This window comes from Micromesistius poutassou (genome assembly GCF_964030765.1).
Source record: "Micromesistius poutassou genome assembly, chromosome: 21".
Taxonomy (NCBI): domain Eukaryota; kingdom Metazoa; phylum Chordata; class Actinopteri; order Gadiformes; family Gadidae; genus Micromesistius; species Micromesistius poutassou.
Window position 1 is genome coordinate 12,329,234 of NC_140291.1, and position 25,665 is coordinate 12,354,898.

General features: G+C 45.6%; 3 protein-coding genes across 5 annotated transcripts in view; all 3 read left to right on the forward strand.

The window, feature by feature from the left end:
• Positions 1–2,865: 2,865 nt before the first annotated feature.
• On the forward strand, positions 2,866–4,317 carry gjc1 (gap junction protein gamma 1; the record flags this gene model as incomplete). Its single annotated transcript, XM_084485419.1, has 1 exon — positions 2,866–4,317. The coding sequence occupies one exon, from the start codon at positions 2,866–2,868 to the stop codon at positions 4,315–4,317; it is 1,452 nt and encodes a 483-aa protein (XP_084341545.1).
• Positions 4,318–6,540: 2,223 nt separating this feature from the next.
• dbf4b (DBF4B-CDC7 kinase regulatory subunit) lies at positions 6,541–16,774 on the forward strand. Its single transcript, XM_084486029.1, has 12 exons — positions 6,541–6,646; positions 8,533–8,667; positions 9,573–9,767; positions 10,358–10,408; positions 10,519–10,585; positions 11,213–11,277; positions 11,388–11,427; positions 11,600–11,645; positions 13,218–13,349; positions 14,015–14,153; positions 14,594–14,727; positions 15,075–16,774. The coding sequence occupies exons 2-12, from the start codon at positions 8,539–8,541 to the stop codon at positions 16,483–16,485; spliced, it is 2,409 nt and encodes an 802-aa protein (XP_084342155.1). The 5' UTR covers positions 6,541–6,646; positions 8,533–8,538; the 3' UTR covers positions 16,486–16,774.
• A 3,380-nt stretch (positions 16,775–20,154) lies between these two features.
• The window catches only part of LOC311367003 (disintegrin and metalloproteinase domain-containing protein 11-like), a 32,367-nt gene continuing 26,856 nt past the window's right edge, over positions 20,155–25,665 (forward strand). Inside the window, exons 1-4 of one of the 3 annotated variants that reach the window (XM_084485799.1) lie at positions 20,155–20,528; positions 21,427–21,602; positions 22,924–23,000; positions 23,102–23,171. In XM_084485799.1, the coding sequence (XP_084341925.1) occupies positions 20,471–20,528; positions 21,427–21,602; positions 22,924–23,000; positions 23,102–23,171 (381 nt within the window). In that variant the 5' untranslated portion in view covers positions 20,155–20,470. The remainder of the gene's footprint in view (positions 20,529–21,426; positions 21,603–22,923; positions 23,001–23,101; positions 23,172–25,665) is intronic. The other 2 variants (XM_084485800.1, XM_084485798.1) reach the window with 2 other exon arrangements.

Consider the following 25,665-nt stretch of genomic DNA (forward strand, 5'->3'; position numbering starts at 1 on the left):
CACACACAGACACTCACACAGACACAGACACAGACACACACACACACACACACACACACACACACACACACACACACACACACACACAAACAGTCACTCACTCACTCACCCACTCACTCAATCTCTTATACACACACACTCACATCCACTCCCCCACTCACTCCCTCACTCAATTTAATAAACACACACACACACACACACACACACACACACACACACACACACACACACACACACAAACTCTCACGAACACAAACACAATGCAGTGTAAAATTCTACTTGAAAGCCTTTCGGCCCCTAACATTCTCTCACAAATTACCACGGTTACTTTGCATGCCTTGATTGGCTCTCCATCCTAGCCCCCCTCCCCTCTCCTATTTAAATACAACTACAGTGTATTGACTTTGAACAGACCCATGCCTCAGTGGAAGGCCAATTTATCACGTCAAAATCAATTCACTTAACTCTAATGTCTTTGCTCTGAGGCTCAGGCTCACCTCCTCAATGTTAAAGCAGACCGCCTGTGTTTGGCAGCCCCTATAGCCACAGTGGATGCCTAGCATCCAGCGCTTGTCTGTTGTGTCAGCATGCTGCTTCATTTCATTCCATCTGTTGGTTAACCTCAGGGTTTCACTTTAGCGCTTGGTTCTCATACTTGAAGCACCAATTGGTTCCAACGACTAAATGTTATGTATGCAATGGATAAGTGCATTGTTGTTTTCTGCTCTACGGCACCTGTTACTGTAAGTGTAACCTGTAACATTGTTCCCCCAAATTTACATTTAGGGCATTTAGCAGACACTTTTACCCAAAGCGAATTATAATTAGTACATTTGTCAGATGAAGGTGAGACAATATATCGCTGTCGGTACAGTAAGGATGTTCATAGAACCAAGTGCAAAGCACTAACAATCGCTAGGGTAACCTATTCCCAGTATACAAACAAAGGTAGGATAAGACTAAAAACTAAACAACACTAAACAACGTTGTTTGCGTCAAGAAGTGAACATGGGTATACCTACCTAACTCTCAGAACAGTTTTATGTCACTGTGTATAACCGGATGGGTTTCGGTTGGTACCCTAAAAAGTGCTGAGGTTTGGCACCAAGCTCTGCACTAGCACCTGCAGACAATGCTGCATGACAGTTAGATAGACACGTGGCTGGGTGTGTCTTGCACTCTATGATTTCTGATAATAATATAATGCGGAGCACTAATATGCATACAGGAAAAGCACAAGTTATGTTCATGATGTTGACGACTGAACAGAAACATGAGCAAACAGGGAACATATTTGTGTATGTGTGTCTCTGTAGTGTGTGTGTGTGTGTGCGTGTGTGCGTGTGTGTGTGTGCGTGTGTGTGTGTGTGTGTGTGCGTGTGTGTGTGTGTGTGTGTGTGTGTGTGTGTGTGTGCGTGTGTGTGTGTGTGTGCGTGTGTGTGTGTGTGTGCGTGTGTGTGCGCGTGTGTTTGTACATCTGTGTGTGTGTCTGTGGTGACAGAGAAAGCATTCACATGTGCCTGTCTGGGTACATGCATCCGCATGCCTGCAAAAGAGAGTGTGTGTGTGTGTTTGTGCAGGAGGGTGGTCTGTGTGTTTCCACAGGTTGATAAGGTGTGGTGGTCTCCTGGCCTTGATAATGGTAAGCATGTGTCTCCCATGGAGGGATGCCTTGTTAGAGACGGAAGTGTGGATCTGTGCGGCACACCCAGGCACATACACACCAGTTTATACACCCACACGTTTATAACACACACACAGGCACACACACACACACACACCACTTTCGACACCCACAATTTTATAATACACACAAAGGCACACACACACACCAGTTTATACACCCACACATTTATAATACACACACAGGCACATACAGACCAGTTTATAGACACACAAGTTGATAATACACACACAGGCACACACTCACCAGTGTATACACCCACACGTTTATAATACACATGCAGGCTCATAGAAGCACATACACTTAACTTGGTTACGGCGTTTTCTGCAATGCTTTTGTGGTGTACTGTTTGACCTTCATGGCAAAGCAATTACATTTTGGATACAAACGCAACATACACACTCTTACCCTCCTTTTTTGTGTAACAGATTTCAGGGACTGTGTCTTATTTTCTACTCTCGTTCTCTCTCACACACACTTCTAAATTCCAAGTTCCCTTTCTCTCCCTCTCTCCAATCATCACGTTCTCTCTCTTCATTCCATCTCTCTCTACCATCAGTGTCTCTTTCTCATCATAGCCTTGCTTTAATACTATCATTCCAATTGAATCATTACTAATTAAAAAAAAAAAAAAATAGTCAAAATATAGTTTCTTGTAATTATCAAGAGTTTCAATTATTACAATAGTTATGCAGATACCAATTATCCAGAACCCATTTTTGAACTCTTTATTGATACGTTTATTTATCATTACTTTCCCATTGTTATATTTAATTCCTGTAGTAATTATTTATCCATAATAAAGTGGGGAATATAATGTTTAAAGGTAAACCTCGGCCCGCATGAGACAGTAATAATGTTAATCCAGATGCTATGCACTAATCTTCAGCCCATTATTTTATCTTCGACAGAAGTCCTGCATAGCGCAAAAGCTGCTTCCATCCCTGTCCCATTCCTTCTGTGGCTCCTTCCTTCCTTCCCTCCCTTCTCCATTTGCTCCTCCCTTGCCTCCTACTTTCATCTCTTCAATACCATCTCCCCTAATTTCTTCTTTACTTCCCCCCCCCTGCTTCTTCCCTTGTGACACTTCCCTCTTTGCCTCCTCCCTTCCCCTGCTTCCACCCCAGTCTCCCCTCCCCTCTTACTCTTACCCTACCTTCCTTCCTCCCCTTCCCGCCACCATGAGCTGGAGCTTCCTGACCCGCCTGCTGGAGGAGATCCACAACCACTCCACCTTCGTGGGGAAGATCTGGCTGACGGTGCTCATCGTGTTCCGCATCGTGCTCACGGCGGTGGGCGGCGAGTCCATCTACTACGACGAGCAGAGCAAGTTCATCTGCAACTCGGGCCAGCCGGGCTGCGAGAACGTCTGCTACGACGCCTTCGCCCCGCTCTCGCACGTCCGCTTCTGGGTCTTCCAGATCATCCTGGTGGCCACGCCCTCCCTCATGTACCTGGGCTACGCCGTCAACAAGATCGCCCGCGCCGACGACCGGGCGGGCGGCGGCGGGGACGGGTTGCCCCGGCGCCGTGCGCCCAGGAAGCCGTACCTGGGCTCCCGGAGGCAGCACCGCGGGGTGGAGGAGGCGGAGGACGACCACGAGGAGGACCCCATGATCTACGAGGTGGCCGAGCTGGAGAGCGAGGGCGGAGGCGTCGGCGGAGCGGCGGGCGGGGCGGACGGCGGCGCGAGCGGGGGTGACGGGGGAGGGGTCAAGGCCAAGGCGCGCCACGACGGGCGCCAACGCATCAAGGAGGACGGGCTGATGCGTATCTATGTGCTCCAGCTGCTGGCGCGCTCCCTGCTGGAGGTGGGCTTCCTGGTCGGGCAGTATGCGCTGTACGGCATGGCGGTGCCCGCCACCTACGCCTGCTCAGGCCCGCCCTGCCCGCACACGGTGGACTGCTTTGTGTCGCGGCCCACGGAGAAGACCATCTTCCTGCTCATCATGTACGCCGTGTCCCTGCTCTGCCTGGCCCTCAACTTCTGGGAGATGCTGCACCTGGGCGTCGGCACCATCTGTGACATCCTGGGCTCCCAGCGCTCCCAAACGCCCCCCAACGACGAGGCCTCCCACCCGTACGGAGTGGCCGGAGGACCGGCGACGGAGCCCGCCTACGGGAACGTCCCCTTCGCCTGGAACACGCCGTCGGCCCCGCCCGGCTACAACTTTGCGGTCAAGCCACTGCTGGACTCCAACGAGTACCAGGAGCCGGAGCTGCAGCCGCCTCCCCCCGCACTGCCCTTCACCGACCTCACCAACTCCAAGGCGGCGTGCCAGCAGAACCGAGCCAACATCGCCCAGGAGGAGCAGCAGCGCTTCAGCAACGACCAGAACCTCCCCAAGACCGGCGGCGGTGGCGGGGGTGTGGGCGACGGCTGCGGAGCCCTGCGGAAGGAGCTCCACCGGGCTCAGAACCGGCTGGAGGCGGCCATCAACGCCTACGGCCAGCAGGAGGACTACAACAAGAACTGCAGGTCCCACGGCAACAAGGCCAACGCGGGGGGCCGCAAGCAGCGGGGCGTGTCCCGGCCGGGATCGAGCCGGGCCGGTGGCAGGAACCAGGGGGGCAGCAGCGGGAGCAGCTGCAACAGCAAGTACGGAGAGGTGAAGGGGTCTGAGTGGATCTAGGGAGGAGGAGTACAGAGAGGTGAAGGGGTCTGAGTGGATCTAGGGAGGAGGAGTACGATGGGCTGGAGGAGGAGGAGGTGAAGGGGTCTGAGTGGATCTAGGGAGGAGGAGTACAGAGAGGTCAAGGGGTCTGAGTGGATCTAGGGAGGAGGAGTACGGAGAGGTGAAGGGGTCTGAGTGGATCTAGGGAGGAGGAGTACGGAGAGGTGAAGGGTCTGAGTGGATCTAGGGAGGAGGAGTACGGAGAGGTCAAGGGGTCTGAGTGGATCTAGAGAGGAGGAGTACGGAGAGGTGAAGGGGTCTGAGTGGATCTAGGGAGGAGGAGTACGATGGGCTGGAGGAGGGGGGGGGGAGAGGAGGTGCGGGGTCCATGGTAAACACGTTCATTTAGATATAAGTTAACCCTGTCCAGTGAATATTTGGCCACTAGCCGGTCATGCTCGGCATTGTTCGGTTACGCGGGACTTGTAGTGAAGTGTATGCAACCTCAACTCAGTGTGAAATGATGTTCATATCCAGAAGTGATTGATGTGCCACAAACACTCCAAAATATACAATGTTAAGATGTCAACATTTTGCAATATTTTCTAAAATCTTTCAAAACAAATTGTATTATTATATTCTAATATTATTTTCATGGTCGACTTGGGACAAATGGCCCTGGATGGTGACGTTTGTTTTCTTTAGAGGAAGGAAGTGTGTAAAATGATAAGAGACTCTTAAACTCCCTTTATATCACACACATTTAGTAATTTAATCCAAACCTATTTCCGGGGCATTTCATGTTTAACCAAACAGTTTTCAATTACTTATATAGCTAATTGTATTGTAACTAAACTATTGTTACAGAATTTAGGCCATTAGAACTCAAGGAAGCATAATGTTGGTAATGTTGTATTTATTATTTTTGTATGGTGTGTTCATCTGTGTGAAGACATTCAAGTGTTAATGGGGGGGCTATGCTGTTATCCAACGTGCCTTAAGTCAACTGCAACTGAAAGAGTGATATCATTTGGAAACCACATCCCTAAAACCCATACGCTATTTTATTTGAAACAAGAGAAGACACTCAAACACAAAGACAACGCTGCCGTTGCGTATTACACAATTGTACATCGTTCTTCTGTTTTGACGTGCAATATAATCGTACATATAAAACTGAACGTTTATTGTCATCATATGAAATCAAATGCATGAATAATTCCTTAAAAATAAGGTATTATTATAATTGCTGTCAAAAGTGCCATAAGAAATGTGTGTAGTTTTGCTATACACAACATATCATCCATGATGTTTTGTTTAGCAAGCTGTTTTTGCGTGGAAAGCTTACATTATGTGTCAAAAATATAATTGTTCTGTATAATATTCTGTTTTGTGAGCGTTGAACCAACTGAAACCTCTCATTGTTGCCCCAAACGAGAAAGAGGCTCTTGTGACCAAATGTTGTCAGCCTTTTGTTTTGATTGATACTTGTTCCCTATTTTGTGAGGATCCTTTAAGTTACATTTCTGAGTTAATGTTATGTATTGTATTGTAAAAGGTCTACATTGATGTTATCAAACAGGCTGTTTTTAAATGTAGTCTGTTCAATGTCAAATAGCTTTTTTACAGCGAAGCAAGGAATTTGTTAATTCGCTCCTTAAAAAATGTTTATTAAGGCCTTGTTTACATGAAATTGAAAGCATTAAAGAAAAAGGGAATACATAATGATCCAGGTACTTCTGACTTGAGTTTATGTTTCTCTGATGTATTTAGATTGTAAACGTTATTAAGGGTTGTGCTGTTTTCGGTATAAGAAAGTCATTTATTCTGTTGAAAATAAAAACTGCATGTGTTGTTTTTCAAGGGCATTCATAAATAAATTTATTCAGCAGGAAACAACGTGTGTGATCCTTTGTTGCCCAACCTCCACGAATTTAATGAGAATGTTAATCAATCCCTGGTAAACAGATGGAAATTAGTGTATTTACTTAACAACGGTGAATCTAATTTCAGTTATTGATTACATTACAGTTATTGATTGCTGAAATGTACGAATTTTTCAGTACAGATCGGATAGAAGAGTTGGTGTTTTTTGTTTTTTATAGTGTGTTATTTTACATCGGTAGAAAAAAAAATCTGTTGTCAACATTTATTTTCGCTTCTTGGTTCCATTTATCGACGCCTTTTGGGCCGTATAATACCGGATGTGACGTCAGCTCGGGGCTTTTGTTTTTAAAAAGCGGCGGTTGCTCCAAACCAGCCCGTCGGCTGTCTGTTGTGCTCCTTAAGTTATATACTCTTCTTAAGTGAGACCAGCCACCAATATCCCATTTGGACATAACACGAAGTGAGTATCAACGGACGGGTAGGACACCAAACGTCCCATTCTCTTGCTAAGTGAGGTGTGTTACCTTAGCCTTTTCAACAGGAGCTAAGCTAAGGGCTGTTATAGTAGCCTAAGGGGAGCTAAGCTAAGGGCTGTTATAGTAGCCTTCATAAGGGAGCTAAGCTAAGGGCTGTTATAGTAGCCTTCATAAGGGGAGCTAAGCTAAGGGCTGTTATAGTAGCCTTCATAAGGGGAGCTAAGCTAAGGGCTGTTATAGTAGCCTTCATAAGGGAGCTAAGCTAAGGGCTGTTATAGTAGCCTAAGGGGAGCTAAGCTAAGGGCTGTTATAGTAGCCTTCATAAGGGGAGCTAAGCTAAGGGCTGTTATAGTAGCCTTCATAAGGGGAGCTAAGCTAAGGGCTGTTATAGTAGCCTTCATAAGGGGAGCTAAGCTAAGGGCTCTTATAGTAGCCTTCATAAGGGGAGCTAAGCTAAGGGCTGTTATAGTAGCCTTCATAAGGGAGCTAAGCTAAGGGCTGTTATAGTAGCCTTCATAAGGGAGCTAAGCTAAGGGCTGTTATAGTAGCCTTCATAAGGGAGCTAAGCTAAGGGCTGTTATAGTAGCCTTCATAAGGGAGCTAAGCTAAGGGCTGTTATAGTAGCCTTCATAAGGGAGCTAAGCTAAGGGCTGTTATAGTAGCCTTCATAAGGGAGCTAAGCTAAGGGCTGTTATAGTAGCCTTCATAAGGGAGCTAAGCTAAGGGCTGTTATAGTAGCCTTCATAAGGGAGCTAAGCTAAGGGCTGTTATAGTAGCCTTTACCACAGGAGCTTAACTAAGGTGTGTAACATTAGCCTTAATAACAGGAGCTTAACTAAGGTGTGTAACATTAGCCTTAATAACAGGAGCTTAACTAAGGTGTGTCACATTAGCCTTAATAACAGGAGCTTAACTAAGGTGTGTATCATTAGCCTTAATAACAGGAGCTTAACTAAGGTGTGTTATATTGGCCTTAACAACAGGAGGTAATCTAAGTTTGAGAGAACTTGTATTAGCCTTCAAAACACGAGCTTAGCTAAGGTGTGTGACTGGTTCGATGACTGCATGTTTTTATCATGTAGGTCAGAGCAGTTTACCATGCCTGCGTGCCCTGGTCTTTATACATAATCCTGCATGGTTTATAATGGAGTAGAGTAGTAATGGTACGTGACGCATACATGCTGGTTCTACAGTCTTAAACGACCCAGCTCTTCAAGTGGGGGTCTGTGTCTCATGTATCTAAGGGCATGTTGGACTATAAAGCCACAAGCGGACAATAGTAATGTGTTCAACATGACATTTTAAAATGTAAAATCACGACCTTTACTTTGAATATACAGTTCGTAGTATGGAAATGGTATGTGGACTTTTTACACCACCTGGCTGTAGCCGAGAGATCTGACGATATGTATTTTAAATTTGGCATGAGATGGCATTACCCAGCTAATTATGTTAAGAAAACGTTTAACATCTATCTGACTGTCTAAATGTATACTAATATAAGAAGCTTCAATGTGCTGTTCAAAATAACCCAAATTGATGTAAATGTTTTAGCCATGAGGAGTTAAAATTGCTTAAAATACACACGTTACACAACATATTATCAAGTCAGAATGTGTAGTTCTTTCCCAGTGGCTATCAATAATGATCTGTTTGTATGCAAGGTACTTTTAACCATGTACATTTTTAAATGCAAGCAAATATAAAAAATCGATAGCTTATGAGTCAACTACTGCCGCAAAGACCCCAAATACATCTCAGATGACCCCCGAGGTTTGGAAGAACTGCATTAAAGTATGAGAAGGTAGAATGGGAAAGTTTGCTTCACATTCACACTATTCTCCTGCATGGTGTTCCTTGGCTGCTGCAGTCAGCCATGGGAGGAGGCCTCCTTGGTGTGCTGCCTCCTGGAGAGAAGAGGCTGACCGGGAAGTCCTTCTTCCTGGACAACGTCAAGAGACGGGCAGCCGCCCTGCTGGTGGAGGCCATCTTCCACCTGGGAGGGGTAAGCTAACCGCTAAGATACCAGAAAGGTTCTCGTTGGGTCAAGAAGAAATTTCAGATGGCTTGTGTGTGATTAGTGCATTTCTAGACATCTATATTTCTATTTAGAATTGTGGAAAGTAAGTTGCATGATTTGGTAATCCTACTACAAAGCCTGTAAAACACTGAAGACTAGTATTCACTTATGTTGACACACTGACCTTATCCTGCTAAAGGTCACCTTCGCTCTAAACAATAGTTGGGGCCATAAATGCAATTAATCTCTTTTCACATTGGCCATAGTGCCACCAATTACAGCAAAGTGAACTATTTTCGATAGGGCTCCTAGACTCATAGATTGAGGCATTTACATCCACACTGGTAAAGCCACAATGATGATACAATAACTAAGATTTCATGCTCCCAATGCCAGTTTAGAGGTATTAATAAATAAGAATATTTGTCATTTGGTTGAGGGTTTTTATCTAAAGCATCTTCCAATATCATGCGTTGATGCCTTCTTTGCATGGGAGGCTCCAGTGGAAATTTAACCTCTAACCCTTCTAGTGTTTACCACACTGGACCACTAGATTCCAAACAAAGCAAACAGGGGAGCTGGTGATGAGCTAACACCGAGATGTCTTTTTCGGGGGGCATGTGGCCCCGGAGGTAGAGCGGGTTGGCTGGTCACCAGAAGGGTGCTAGTTCGAGTGCCGAGGTGTCCCCGAGCAAGATGCCTCAACCTGACTGCTTACGACCAGCTGGCTGTCGCCTTGCATGGCTGACGACGCTGTCGGTGTGTGACTGTGTGCATGAATGGGTGAATGTAAGGCAGTATTCTAGAGCGCTTTGAGTGGCCACTGGTTAGAAAAGCGCTATACATGCATGCCATTTACCGTTTATTCTCCTATCGTTTGTCCCTGACAGAAGGTGGAGAGTTTCCTCCACAAGGACGTGACCTTCCTGGTGACCGGGAGCCAGGAGTTGTCGGCAGAGGAGAGGATCCAGCCCGCCAAGATAGAGGCCAAAGGTGGGCGAGGGGAGACGGACTCCCCCAGAGACGGTGTCCGGGAGGCCAAGGAACGACCGTGGCCGACCACGCCACTCCCAGCGCGCCCAACGGTCTGTCACTTGCCTGTCTGTTCGCTCTCCGTCTGTTTTTAAAACATGGAGATGTTTGCAGAGACATAAACATGCTCTTGTCTAAGCATTATCTATGCTTGCTAGTGTGTGTATAGTGCCATCTGTTTACTGAGTTTGAAAACACTAGAATGGGTTTGATCATACAATCAAAACGCTTCACAGTACACCCAATGTAAAATATAGTGGGACTGAGATGGCTAAGATCTCTTTTGCTGCGCCTTCATCCTGGAAAGGGCTGTAAATAGACTTTAAAAAGAAAGGCTTCTGTCAAGAGTTGTCAAAAATGAGTATGTATTTGTTGCATGGTCTATTTTTCGTTTTGTATTTCACGCTGTTATTGGCCAGGTCACCCTGGCAAACAAGAATTTTAATCTTGATGTGTTTCAACCTAGATTAATAAAGGATTCATAAAGTATTAGTTGAATAATGACCTGATGATGATCTGGTCAGTGTTATGTTGCCGTAGTTGTCAAAACCTTCAGAGATGCATCTCATCAACTAGTCAAATCTTAGCTTGCGGTGAACCCAGGTGTGTTTGCTCATGTTTTTTTTAATCTTTTTCTTTACAGTGTTTCGGGAGTCGTGGAATGGCCTTACTGGAGAAAGCCATTCGCAACAATGTGAGTGGTCCTGTAGTCAGTGGTGGTTGACATGTCAGATCTGTGTGGTTTGGTATGTCTCTAGTGGAGTCCTGCTGACAAACAGGCATTTTGTTGTTATTGTCTTCCAGGAGCGACTGCAGGGAAGTGTCTTGCAAAAAGCCCGCTCGTGGGGTGTGCAGATTCTCTACGTGGATGGTATCCTTTTCAGCAGTGACTGATGCCCTGCTAATTTCTTGTCTTTTAGTGTGTTCTTTTAGTGTGTTCTTGGTGTAGTGGGTCTTTGCTTACAGCAGAGGGCGCTGTATTCCTGTTAGGAGCTTGAGCATTCTGTTAGGATGTTGTGGTTTCCTCCTGACAATAGGTTAAGAATGGTACCGATTCAAATATACAGTAGTGGGTTTGTTTAAAGGACCTTAACAGTCTGGGGATAAAACCATTGTAACCGTCTCTCCTGGCTCCTTGAAAGCATCCTCCACTAATGCGACATGTCAACATTAGTTCCGTGGACTGATTTCTGCTGAAGAGCAATTGGTGTGCCTGTCACAAATGTCAACCAAAGTGCTGTATTGGTATCTTGTCGTCACTTTGGTTGATCCCCCAGAATGGTATGGTTCTTTAATACAAGGGGTATATTTAAAAAAAGCTAGTGTACCTCATACTGCTAACAGACATATTTCATATCAAAGTCCCATGTTAAGGATAATGTGATTATTTCTGATGACGCCAAACTATTCAAGCCAATACTGTAAGCTTCAAGCACAGTGTGGAGTGGAATGGATGCTCTGTGTGGTAGAGGAGGTGTTCCTTTAACTGATTTCCAAGATATCCTGCTGTACCTACAAAGACTCACAAGAGAGAGCTTCAACACCAAGCAGAAAAAAGCGGAGGTAATTTTCTCAGAAGTTACAAAAAATGGACCTACAGAGGTAAATGTATCAATATCAGTTTGGTTTGATGGGCTGTGGATGACATTGTATGTTTCCTTTTGCTTTATCAGCTGAAGAACTGCAGCAAAGCCGCTGTTCGTGTTGTTAAAGGTTAGTTAATGCTTATAAAGACTTATTACTGTCTCTTACTGCACTGTCTCAAAACATTTCTAATCATGTTCTAAATTAATTGTACAAACTCTCAAACTGTACTTTCTTATATTTCTATCATCACTTCATCTATAATGATTAAATCATAATGTTGTGCCTACTCCATCCTTAGCTGCAGGTCTGAAGTGCCCCTACCTCAAAGTGGAGGATTTAAGCAGGTGAGTGAGTTTCCTCTTTCCATGCTTTTCGCGGTAAAGTGCTTCCACTGCCTATGTTTGACATTTGAATCCAAGTGAAACCATACCCTTCAAGATCTTTATACCATACCATCTCCCCCACCCCCCCAGCTTTTCCTCTACATCCATTTATGTTAAGGGATCCCAAACCCATATGTAAAGGGATCCAGGCCTTTTTCGTGGAACCTAAGATGTACATACATTATTTTACTATTTGGGAGATGCTTTTATCCAGAGTGCCTTCCAGTGAAAAGACATTCATGTAAATTAGGAGCAGGTATGCAGCCTTGTTGAAGGAGTCCTACAGGTGGACAGCAGGCAATGGGGATTAAACCAAGAAGTCTTTGGCTGGGTAGAACACCTTTACCACACAATATTGCTTTTACAACACACGCTAGCCACTTCACTTTCCAACACTTAAACTTAATCTTAAGTCTTGTGCATGATATGCGAGAGCCAGCATGAACCAAACATGGGATAAACACAGACCGTGTGCAGGGTTAATGTGGCGATCTGTCACGTGTCCCGCGAGCCTCTGCAAGCACAGTGCACGAGCCCTGTGTCCGCCCAACTTAACGTGACTATGAATGCAATGGCCCTGTGTAGACTGGTCACACACTTCATGAGCAGCGCATCACCGCAACTCTTAAGTTCAGATTTACTAATTTAAACCATCAAACCGTCTGTCTTGGACTTGGACTCCAAAGCCTGGCTACACATAAGCAGCAGGCGAGGGGCCAGAGAGAAAAGTGATTAGTTTCTAGATCTTTCCATTGGAACAGGAAGGTGGGTTGGTTATTAGGCCCCGGAACACGCTACGTTCTGCTCCAAATGAGTTAATGACAAAGGGCTTGGATGACCCAATGTGACCGGTCCACCGCCAACCCCCCCTCCCCCTATGCGTGGGTTACCCTGGCAGCTTGAGTTTCGGCCCTGGTGATTTTCCTAATTGGACTTAGTTTAGTGGGTTCAGGCAGCTAGTGTGTCAGGCACACTGAGTGAAGCCGCCCCCAGGAGCCCAGTGCTCTACAGGTGGGGACAGATACCATTTCCAGTCCACCACGATGGCTCCGTACACAAGCCTGGTCAGGGAGGTCTCTGCCCCAGTCAAAGGTTCCTTTCAGTGGCCCCTGTCAATTTAGCTAATGAAAGGAAATCCAACCCAATGATATCTGAAACGGTGTGTGAGTTGCTGGGGTCTGCCTCCAATGCAACGCTGCATATGCATTTTTGAAGCCTTTATATAGTCATAGCTACTATATATTTTGCACCGAAGCATCTGTTGAAAAACAAATATATCTTTCAAAGAATTACTTGGCATGAATGTCAATTAACGTAATCATCATGAAGTTTCAGTCAACCTCTAGTTCTTTTGATTGTGGAGTGAGCAAACTATTGCTACCTGACATGCTTGTTTTATTTTGTATCATTTGTGCCCGCTTGCAATGTTTGCGTGTTGGCACGTTTGACTCCCCAGTCCAGAATGCACCCTCTAGTGGTGTACTTCAACAGCATTCTGACCCTGATACTAACATCAAGACTGGTCCTCCACAGGAAGTACAAGCCACTCTACGTCCAGTCGCTGAGCTTCCCCAGCTTCTGCTTCTCGGGCCGCTTTGGCCCCTCCGACCCCCCTCCTCCTCCTCCCCGCCCCGAGAAAGGTCCGGAACAAGATTGTGACACCAAGTGAGTCACGGCCTTTTACCTACTGAGAAACCAGGCACCAGCCCAGTAATGGGAACACAACTTGAGAATATATTGTAGTTAGTCAACAACACACATTGTTTGGATATTACTAGTGGTCAAATCAGAGGGTCTTCTAAACTCCAAGGGCCAAGACTGTAAGCAAATATTATTTAATATGGAATCATTTTGAAGTGAACTGCTACGATTTGGCTAAAGAAGTTAGTTTAGGTTCTATTGTGTATTCCAACAAAGGGGTTGCAATTCCTTGAATACTATTTGGTGTTTGGTCATTCTTAAAAAGGAAAACCGCACCCTAAAACAACTAATATAAGATGAAAAGTGACGTGTGTCTAAAATATAAACCTCTTCATACAGAGAAAGGCACTGTCAGATCTCAACAGATGTTCTCAGGGCCCATTCCAGTCACTAATAGCTGACAGCTATGCCTTTTTCTCATTAACGTAATTTATCACTTTTCCATAATAATGACGGCTCTCTGTACTGTACAATGTAATAAATCAATTATTTGACACAAAATATGACATTTGTATTGAGTTTTAAAAATTATTTTATTGCTTCAGAAAAAAATGTAAAAAAACCAATTCTACTCTAATGGATACGAATTCCCTGCGTCAGCCTCTTTAATGGATCCTTGTGTTTTGTAGAGACACCCATAAAGTTGCCAGCGGACCTCTGGGTCCCCCAGAGCCCCCCCTGCCGCTCAAACCCTCCCCGTGGAGGGCGCTCAACAAGGTCCAGGGCTACTGTGAATGCTGCCTGGAGGCCTTCACCAACCAGGAGGAGGTGAACACATGTGGGAGGGCTTTATCGAGTTCAACGTTTTGCACAAACGTCTAAATGGAGTTAACAATGTAAACATGCACACCATTTAAAAAAAATAAAATAAAAAAGAAGTCTAATAGTTGGGAACAAATGAAGTGTAAGAGGTAAACAAATGGCTAAAGTGACTAAATTTGAGGTGTGTGTGTGTGTGTGTGTGTGTGTGTGTGTGTGTGTGTGTGTGTGTGTGTGTGTGTGTGTGTGTGTGTGTGTGTGTGTGTGTGTGTGTGTGTGTGTGTGTGTGTGTGTGTGTGTGTGTGTGTGTGGAAATGGCTTTAATGTATCTCATTTTCTAATCGCATTGAAACGGTTGAGACACATGTACAAATGACATTGAAGGTCATTTTCTCTCCGGCCCCGTTTGTCTTGTGGTTCTTACTGTGTGTCTTCACTCTGGTCCTCAGCACCTGGTGTCAGCCAAGCACCGTCGGTTTCTGCAGCAGACCTCGAACTACAGCGCATTGGACCAGTTGGTGGCCAGCCTGCTGCCCGGCTTCGACCCCAACCCACCCCAGCACACTGACCCTTCCCTCGACAGGTGACTCCTTTAAAAGATATACCAGATATATATATATATATATATATTTTTTTTTAAATGTATCAATCTTTTTATGGATCACCCACTCGTTCAGAAACTTCTCAACGTGGTTATTGAATCCTTCTGGCTCTATTAGGATTCTTCTCACACCATGAATAGAATGTTATATTTATGTAGATGATAGCTCTATGCATTATTTATAATTGAGGACTTACAACTCTTAAAAGAATAAAAAGATGGGGCTGGTTGAAACTGGTTCACAGCTTGACCTGCACAGGTATGTACAGTGTGTATATTTCTGATTAAGTTTCTGAAGTAACATCGTAATTTGTTTATTTCCCTACCAGTTTACCCACCTCAGCATGCACCCCCAGCCCCGGTGCGGCCGACCTGGTGACCCTAAGCGACGGCGAAACGGAGAAGGCTGTCAAGGCGCTGCTGAACCCAGTGGCCGCCTTCGACGAGGCCTTCCAAAGCCTCCACACCAAACCTCCGCCCGTGCCGCCGCCCCCCACCCCTCGGCCTGTGCATTCAAACCACGCCTCGCATCCGACCTCCGCGCCCATCCTGGCCGCCCTGTTAGCGGCCCCACGTCCACCCTCTCCATGCACGGGGCTTCGTTCTCTGGACCCCCCGACACTCACCCCCTGCTCGCCCCTCCGACAGCCCCCTAAACTCGAGCCGCTCTCCCCACGCACGCACATCTCGGACGTGACGTCTTCTGATCCGTATTCCCAGCCCCCGGTCCTCAGCCCCCAGGACCTGGACTCCCGTTACGAGCTCCTTGCCCTTTACTCGGACCCGCCAGAGCTCAGCCCTGAGATCCCAATCCTGCCTCCTCCCACCCACCAAGGCATGCAGGTTTGTGGGTCTGAGACAAACCATAGTTTGTTCAATGTTCTAGAGAAAATAGAAGCATTGTGTCCTGAAATCAGCCCAACGTTGGCCCCGTGTAGATCTTCCTCCCTCCCCCGGATGTCGCCGACGTCATCGAACTCCAAAAAGCGCAGGCGGTCTGCCAGTGCCAGAGGGACGTCAACCAAGAGGAGGAGGCTGGCCTTTTCTGCCCACCAGCAGCCCTTTTGTAAACCAGAGGATGACATGTGTGTTGACCTCCCTGGTTCGGTACACCTTAGCCCAGCATGCACCGGTACCGTGGATCAGGCCTGCATGAGGTCAGATCCACCACAGGACTTGGGTCTTGGCAAGCCTCTCCATCTAAACTCCCTTCTCTTGGATTCTCCTTCCAGTGGACCGGACCCCCCAGAGGAAGTCAAAGAGGCCACAAAACCCACTTTTACCTCATTCCTCGTGCCAGACACCAAGGCCTTCTCCCAGCCCCCGGGTCGTTTGACCAGCAGCCATTCGGGTCTGGGTGACCAACCTCCTTCCCCGGTCTCTCCCAACACTCCAGACTGTTCCTTTTCCATTCAAACCCCCCTTGGGTCCCACCATAGCCAGTCCAGTCAATGCTCCCTCCCCCACTCCATCTCCTCGGTGTGCATTGAGTCTGCCCTGGTGCCGGACGTCGCTGGCCTCTCTCCGTCGTCCTCGGAATCGGACTGGGACCACGAGCTCCTGTCCCGGCTGGCCCCGACAGGAGCCCCCCCCGCGGACTCCCTCCCGGCCACCCGGGGTCGCTGTGGGCTGGACCAGGAGCTCCTTCAGAGAGCCTGTACCTGGGCGCACAACAGCAGCTACGAGGCCCGGCTCCACTCCGCCCTGCAGCCCACCACCAGCAGGGTCTTGTTGAACTGAGGTTCAACACTGGACACTTTGCCTTTTCTCCTCTCATGGAGGCAGCGATTGAGTCGATGAGCTTTTCATTTACCGTTTCACATCCTTACCGTTTAGGTTCTCCAAAGAAGTCTAGAAGCAAGTTTACGATGAATGTTGTAAATCATGTATCGATGAACTCGGGAAGTGTCTGGTCAATGGGTTGAGAAAGGTGCACATAATCATCTTCACCATCCTACCATCCACTATCCTTTTTGAACCTCTTACCAGAGGAGAGAGTATGCCTAACCACACACACACACGCACCCTTCAGTACCCGGCCTCTACATAAAGTACCCCCGGACCACGCTTTCAGCCTCTCTGATGCTTTTGAGAATTTAATGAGTCTCTGCTCCGAGGGGTATTACTCAATTAGTCCTAAGTGCTGCTAGTGCGCCTCCAGCACATCCCGGCACTGTTGCCGTGGCGTGCCCAGGGTCAGAGCTCTCTCCTAGGGAGGCGTAGCTGTAGCTCCAAAGCAACTGCTGCCTGTCCATTAAACCAGGGTGTGATGATGGTTGTCACAAACGGCTTTGTGACGACCATTGAAGGTGACCCATAGATGTGGGGGAAAACTGGTGCCAGGACTAGCTCTAACCTGCCCCCTGTCTCAAGACACTTTAGTGGATTAGCTGAACACGGGACGTCTAGCAGGGATTATAGGCCTGATGGGAGACCCAGTCTTATAATCTTTAGGCTTGAGGATGGAGATTGAGAACCTGAGAATCTACAATAATTAATCAATTATTACTGACGTGCTTTTGGGCAGTGGACTCATTTTGAGGGATACCCCTGTCAGTGACCATGCTGTGAAGCTCAATCTAACTCCTTTACTTTGGCCGGTGTAACACTTAAATGAGCTAAGCAATGGACAACCGGCTTTCCTGTCCATCTCTAATATAGAATAATATATGTAAAGACTAGAGAACGACGCAAGTGGTTTTCTACAAATGGCAGCTTATTCATGGTGAAATTGTTTTATTGCTTTGAAATGTGAAATTTATTTGAAATAAATGTTATGATTAAATATGTCATGAATGGGTATTAGGATTTTCTACAAAACTGGACCAATTGACCCATGGACTTTCTACTGATGTATTTCAGCGTCGGTTTTTATCTTTACCATAACCACACCAAACCTCTGCGCCATAAATGTTACTTTTTCATCTCGATATACCTCACTTCTAAGTCGATAACCATAACGTGAGCATTTCTGAATAAACTATTTCCATTTCTAATGCATCATGGAAAATGACCACTGGATAAGAGTCTTTGTTTACTTTCTTTCTGAGCTGTATTTTTGTGCAATGTGGTGTGAGCAAGATCTGATACCTTATTGATTTCATTTTGAATATTAACTATTTGTCGAGTTCTTTCAGGTCAGTTAGGCAGTCTCACAGCAGACATTTGAGACTTTCATTTACAGAGATACATTTTGGCCAATTATACATGGATGTCTTAGGTTATTGTATTCCTGCAACCTACATTTTATGTCTGAATTACTGACCTATGGAATCGTGTCCTTTTACCTGTAATAATTTAGTCAGCTTAACATATTTAGGAGTTATTTGGCAATATGTCTGTCATTTATCCAGTTTGATATTTAATATTTTTTTGTTAACTGGTTCGTACTCGAGCAGAATAGCCAACAAAATCGATGTACATTACTGCAAGCAGCGGTAGTATGGTTTTTCTTAGGCTTTATTCTTTATTATTCTCTACAAATATGGGACCTTATTACTTCGACCTTTTTTCACCTTGAGACTCGCTTCCCTGACGCTTCAACTGCTTCAGTTTCGCAACCATTAACCTTCGTTAAAACATTTAAACATTCAACACACTATTGCCGCTTTTCCACCGCCAGTACCTACTCGACTCGACTCGACTCGACTCGCCACGCCTTATTTGCGTTTCCATTGGCAAAAAAAGTACCTGGTACCTAGTACCGGGTACTTTTTTTTAGTACTACCTCCGTCGAGGTTCCATGCCAGCGGAGTAGGTACTTTTGTGTGACGTAAACAGGCTGCTGGTAACTGATTGGCCAGCGGCTGTAAATGGGAATATTCACTCAAGTTAAGTTGTGTCCGGCGTGGTTGGAGTCCACGAACCCGCTCCCGAGGGGGACACTGATCAGCGTTTCGCCGTGTGTGTCGCTCCTTTCCCGGGGCTAGAGTTAGGCTGCGCGTCGTTATGTGTGTCGGGCGTGGTTGTGTGTGTCCGGCGTGGCTGGAGTCCACGGACCGGCGTTTCGCTGTTTCGTTTCAGTGTCGTTCCTTTCCTAGGGCTCGAGTTTCGCCTCTATCAACGTTACCGTATGACAACAATAGACGCGCAGTCATTGCGCTTTTTATTTTATTTTATTTCCCATCATAACCTTTCCCGGGAATCAGGAAATAGTCTTGATCAGATTCAGATTTCCCGGGAATCGCGTCTCCCGTGATTAAAACCTAATGACGACCCGCCCATGGTGGAGAGGTTCTTTTCTACGACCCGCCCACATTGAAGAGGTACTTTTTTAGATGGAAACGCAACCAAACCGAGTTGAGTCGAGGCGAGTCGAGTCGAGTCGAGTTGGTACTGGCGGTGGAAAAGCGGCATTTGATCTTCATATATATATATAAACTGATTTTTGATATAATTTATGTTTTTCATCCAGAATCAACTGTTTAATTTAAAACCCGCTTCGTATATTTTCAGTTGGTCTCTTTGACTTCCTATTACAAAAACTAACCATTGTGGACGTCGCGAAGCCTAACTGTGTGTTCACACCGCACTTTGTCCCATTTCGCCTGTTCGCGCGAACAGGCGAAATGGGACAAAGTGCGGTGTGAACACACAGTAACAATGTCAATATTTAACCTAGAGACACAATGTTAAGTTTGAATGGTTACAGTATTTCTTGTTACACTGGCTACAATGATTAATTGACGTGCTTAGAAACTATATTTTTCACATCATGAATAAACGATATTACTTGAAAGCTGAGACTCAAATGAGTCAAACGGTATAAGCCACATCATTTAGTGAGCTTATCTCGATTAACTAGATGTGAAGGGGTAAGCTCAATAACAGACTTTTCCAAGTTACTACCACACACACAAACACACAATTCTGGGCCCTATATACAAGAAGTCCTGATGCCCCCCCCCCCTTTATTTATCCTTTACCTTAATAACCAAGGCCTCATCATTTGAAAGTGTAGCCGATTGTCTGCTCTTGCTTTGGGTTGTTGTCTCTGTTCGTTTTAGCAACGATAACGGAGTTAAGAATGGGGTTTCATCTTGTGTGTTTAAACGTTTGTGATCACCTTTCTTAGAAAATAAGTTAGTCAGAACCTGACTTCCTCAATTGTGTCACAGTCTTAACTGTGGCTGTGACATATTGCCGCTTGACATTTAGTTATGTTATTAAACTATTTTAGCAACAATTTTTCAAATTTCCCATGGGCCCCCCTCTGCCTTTATTGAAACATATATTTTCAACCTCACTTTGTACTACAGCACTCACAGGAAATGCCTTTTCTAGTTGTAATATAATACATGTTATTGGAGGGTTGATCTCATGGAGCTGTTCTCCAGTCGGTGGTTGCCAGGGCAGCGTCAGCAGCGCACGTGACGGCAGGGTGGGCTTTGATCTCTCGAGGCGGGTTCTGCTGCGCCGCTCCCGTACGCGCGCCGAGTCGCTCCGCTCTCCTCCAGTATCACGCCTTCTTCTCGGAGCCTCGATGACTTCGACCGAGGATATTGGACCCAAAACAATATAAAAACTGCACATCGTACATAAGTACCTGGCTGTCACTCGGGGGCGGTTGGTAACTATAGGTGGTCTTGAACGACACGTGTGGAAACCAGAATGTCTTTCGGATGTATGGTCGGATCACTGAGATAAGGGGACGCCTATCAACAGCTTCCTTTGATCCGACGCGTTCTCATCGTTTCCTGGAGACCTCAGGGACTATGTGAGCACCATGCTGGCCGTGCGATGCCTGCTGTTCGCCGCAGTGAGCGCACAGTGTGCCGCCACAGGTAAGGGGGTGATGGTGATGGTGATGGAGAGGTGGGCTTTTCTGAAATTGGGTTAATCGCCCAGCTGTGTGAAGTGTAGTACAGAAGGATGCTGTTTGTGTTATGGTCCCACCACACGGACCAGATTTAGTCTGGGTAGTAGCCTACTGGGTTGTAATGGTCCCACTACACGGACTATCTGTCGGTTCCACTGTCCTCTCATTATTAAATGAGGCCAACCTTTATTTTAGGAGGAGAGGGTACTTTTTCTATATATATATTTTTTTTCTTTCTTTTATTTACCTCGGGGATGTGTGTTGTGTGTTGGCGCATATTAGACTATGTATGATGCGTATTAAGTTAGTTTAGAAATGTGTAGTCGAGTTGAGACGCGCTGCAGAGCACCGTAGTGATTTCTGTGATCCTACTACCGGATGGCCGTGTGCTGTCGTCTCCCCTTTCCCGCGTTCAGATCCCCGCCAAATCTAGCGCGGGACGTCGGCTCACTCCCAGCGTTCTGGTTCAGCGAGGCGCTCCTCTACAGCTTCATTAATATCGGATTGATTACTGTATCGAGTTCTGTATTGTACCGACACGGTCGGCGATTCAGTGTAGAATAACATTCTCTGGACATATTTGTGGTTATTGTGAAAATTGCATGTTTTTCCTTTCGGTTGACTCACTGACGTTTAACTTAACGAAATATAAAACAGTTGATAAGTCTAGTCCCAGGCTGATCCACTTTCGCCCCGAGGTTCAGGGACCTCTTGATCTGATCTAATAACGATATTCTGCAGCCTCCATATCCACTGTTATAACTCTTATAATATATATTTTTTAAGATTATTTTTTATTAACTCTTCATTCATATAATTCGTCATTTTTAAACACTGGTTTATCGTTTGGCCATCGCGTCCAGCCGTAGATTTTGACGGTGCTTTAAACGGGCTTAAAGGCGTGTGGGACCGGGAGAACCTCCTGCAGGAGGTTCAGGTGGTCCGACCCCAGCGGCTCCTCCACCAGAGCCACTCCCACGAGGAGCTGCTCACCGCACACCTGGCCACGCGGGTGCACAACTCCACGGCGGGAGACCAGGCGAGTCTCAGCATGCACACCTCTTACCACCTGAGCACACCTGAGCAAAACACGCCTCTTCAAGTGAACTTTTCAAGGGGTGATATCATGCCACCAGGTGTGAGTGTGATTAGCCACTCACACCTGGTGGCATGATATGACCCCTTTAAGGCAGTGTTGGCCTTCCCTGTTTTATACTGTTTTATACTTCTGACAACAAAATATTCAACGTTATATTCCTGAATATAATGCTTTGACCTATTGAAAGGGTTCTGTTCTTCCTAAAATGTAAAACCAGAAGGGTAGGCATCGATCTGACACCATTCAGAACTTAAGCGGTTTCAAAGTTCAACCGTCTTTTCACATGACATCTGTCATGATCCCCTTCGTTGTCCTCTGGCCCTCAAGTCAGATGACCACAGTGGTCACATGTCTAACATTTAGTATTACATCATCCACCCCTGAGAATACCCAAGCACCTCACCCTTCAACCCATCGCATGATATTAGGTGATAGGTCTCATATCCATCTGGGCTCTAGTTACCGTCTCCATCGCTGCTGTCAGTCAGGGTGCTGGGCGATGAGACCTGCCCTTCATCTGTTATCTGTGGACGCTGTCTAGCTGGACTCAAGCCCAGGCTCATATCTCAGTTACCGAGGATAACTGTTGAGTCCTTGCAGCAAGACCGACTTAGAAGTGTACAATAAGTGTACGCACTTAATGTATGCACTTATTGTACGTCGTACGTCCTGGTACAAAAGTAAAAGGTATACGGGGAATGGGTCATCAATTATTGGTGCTTGGCACTCAGTTCTATGAACATCCTTACTGTACCGACAGCGATATATTGTTTCTCCTTCTTCTGACAAATGTACTTATTGTAAGTCTCTTTGGATAAATGCTTCTGCCAAATGCCCTAAATGTAAATGTAAGACTGACTGGCTTATTCCAGTCAGCTGCCCTCCTTTCCCCTAAAATCCTATGATTAAGACCCACTGCTTTGGGTATACTGACGATACAGTCCTATCATTATCTAATGCTAAATGTATACATTTTGGACAACCTTGGGGCACCACCTTACCTATCAATCGGAAGTTAATTTAAAGAAAATAAGATGCAATGTCCCTTTTAGACTTCACCTAACATAACCTCAAATTTAGACTTTTTGGATGTATTTATTTCATAACACGGAAAACAGGAAATATCAGTATTACTTACTATTGATTAGTTTGAAATGCTGATCCTATTTTTACTTCTCTAACAAAAGGTCTCTGTTATGGCAGCCATAATAAGAGCCATCTCTTCTCTTTTCATCCACCACCCCGCCCCTCTCAATATCAGCCCATCCACCTGGCCCAGGCCAGCTTTGTCCTGGAGGCATTCAGCACCAAGTTCATACTGGACCTGGAACTCAACCAGTAAGCAAAGACACACGCACGCACGCACGCACGCACGCACGCACACACACACACACACACACACACACACACATGTAACTAAAACCTCTGTCTGTCTGCAGTAACCTCCTGTCCTCAGAGTATGTGGAGAGGGACCAAGGCGATGAACGCGGTGGATCGGAGCAGAACATGGTAGGATACTCTGCAATAACTCACAACACTCAGGTGCCTTTGGTTCCTTCATCTGTAAGAAGTCCCAAAAGCTAGCCAGTTGTAGAAACAACTCCAGAGGTTATAGTGTAGCATCAATGTGGCGCCTGTATCGTGTTGTCTAGTGTAGCGTTAGTGTTGGATTGTTGATATGGTTCTGAGTTGTTGTTATGATAATGATGATGATGTGGAACAGTGCAACTATAGGAAAAGCGAATGGGTGTGCATGAATGCATTCAGTTGGCCTATATATATATCTTGATGTTAACAATGGGCACTGGCATGACTAACTGAGAAAATGAAAATGACACACGGAAATGATTCATTTGTGAAAACGCAGAAGTCTCGTGGGTTTGGGCCGACCGTCCGTTTTGTTTGATTTGATTTGTATTATTAATAAATGAGATGCACCTGTTTTTGTTACACCTCTGTGATAAAGGGTCTATCCCCTCTTTCAACAAGGTTAGAGGAGGGAAGGGTATAAAATAATATGAAAGGGGTCGTGAGCTGTCAAAGTCATGTCTGTATATTCTTTGCTGCTTCATTTCTTCCATCTATCTTTCACCCTTGCTGAAAAAAATATTGCTATCAAATGTTGCCATGACTACTAGCAGTCAGCTGAGAGGGCTGTCAGAGACTGGTGTGGAATGTTTAACACACACACACAAACGCACACGCACACACACACACTCACACATTGAACAGTAATTGCCAATGAACACAATGTCAGAGACGGCCCAGTTTTGTAGAAAACCTAGTAGCAACCTATAACCTATTGTATTCTGCCCTGCTTCAAAGACTGAGCAACACGCAAAGCCCCTTTCAGGCTATCGCCATGGAAACATCAGGACAGTAGTGGTTAGGGTGTAGTGAAGGCAGTGGTTTGGATCCTATAATACCTGCAGTCTACCTGTAGGCATCGTTGAGCAGGAAAGAAGCTTAACCTCCCCTGCTCCTTAAGGACCTATTCCATGTTACTTAAGATAAAAGCATCTGCTAAATGAATATCCATATACTGTTATGCAAAAGAGGTGACATAGAGCAAAAGTATGTTATAACGCTGCTTGTCAAGTCATTTTTCGTTCAAGTTATCGTCGTTCATCACTAATTGATGTCAACTGTACGATTTCACAAGACAGTTGAGGAATACTCTTTGATTGAAGGAAGTACCTACATAAAACAGACTCACACACACCCATCCCTCAGCCTGCACTGATACCAGCAGGCTAGTGCGAGTACACCACTCACATGGACCTCATTCTACGCTCGGGATTTATTCCATTGTCTCCCACAGATCCATAACCACTCCTTTCATCTCCTCCTGATTTATGTAGTTTCATTGGGCGTGTCATAAATGTATCCTGCCTTTTGTGCAGTGAATGGCACCTTTTCTTTTATGGGTCCCCGTGGGGCCTGGGCTCTTCACCAGCGCCGTCAGCTCCAGAAGCTCATTGTCTCACCGTCCTATACTGGGATTGCATGTCAGGGTGAGATGGAGGTCGGAGTTACCCAGAGAGGGAATTACCTCGTTATGTTTCTGCATGGGAAAGACTTGAGTAGTTAGAGAAAAATAAATGGTTTGCCCAGGAGGCCGGAATTGTTATAATTTAAAATTATTTAGAATTCATATTCATATTTTTTTTGTGTTCATATAGCGCTTTGAGTGCCTTGAAAAGAGCTATACAAATGCAACAAATGATTTACAGTGCAACATTGTTGTGTGAATGTGTGTTGGTGGAGGGAGCATCAAACCTCACCCACTAACACTATAATAGTCTCAATCTATGTCATGTTAACCATTTGCCCATTGTCGATGCTTCCTCCCTTATTTTAAATAGTCCTTTGAAGCTGATCATATGTTAATGTTCCCTTCCCTAGCCTAAGAATGACCATCACAGCTTGCAACCTTGTTCTCTTTTGATCTGGACAACTTTCGCCTTATAACCTACACCCTTAATGTAAATATACCTCCATACCTTTACATGCCCTTAGACGATTCTGAGTGGTCTTAGGTATCGATAGTGTATTTCTATTTGTCTTTCCATGGCCATAAGACAAAGAATCAGTGTGCGTGTGCTTGTATGTGATTGTGTGTGTGCGCATGGGATCTGAGGGTATCACCTCATCGTCCACCCTGGTGTTCAAAGGGTCCAGTGGATGATTTGAGGGATGTGTCTGAGGATTGAGCTCATAAAGATCCATGATGGTTATGGGTGTCCATGGTAACTGTCTGTCTTTAACCGACGTCCAATCAGTTTCCCATTGATGATTAAGCTTTGGCGTGCCATTCTATTTTTATTTCCCTTCTACCTGTCCCACTTTATGCTTGTCATTTCCACAGTATTCTTTGCCGGCTTTGAATGTTAATCTCTTTAAGTCGCAATGTGTATTTTTGGGAAATGAAAGGACATGGACGTATCTATTCAATGCTGATTGATGGCCATTTCAATAATGTAATCAATAGAATCGCATCCTT

Excerpts from the sequence above, each read along its gene's own strand:
- dbf4b (XM_084486029.1), top strand. The coding sequence starts at position 8,539 with ATGGGAGGAGGCCTCCTTGGTGTGCTGCCTCCTGGAGAGAAGAGGCTG. Across the intron at positions 10,409-10,518 it reads AGAAAGCCATTCGCAACAAT|GAGCGACTGCAGGGAAGTGT; the intron begins GTGAGTGGTCCT and ends ATTGTCTTCCAG. Across the intron at positions 13,350-14,014 it reads GAACAAGATTGTGACACCAA|AGACACCCATAAAGTTGCCA; the intron begins GTGAGTCACGGC and ends TGTGTTTTGTAG.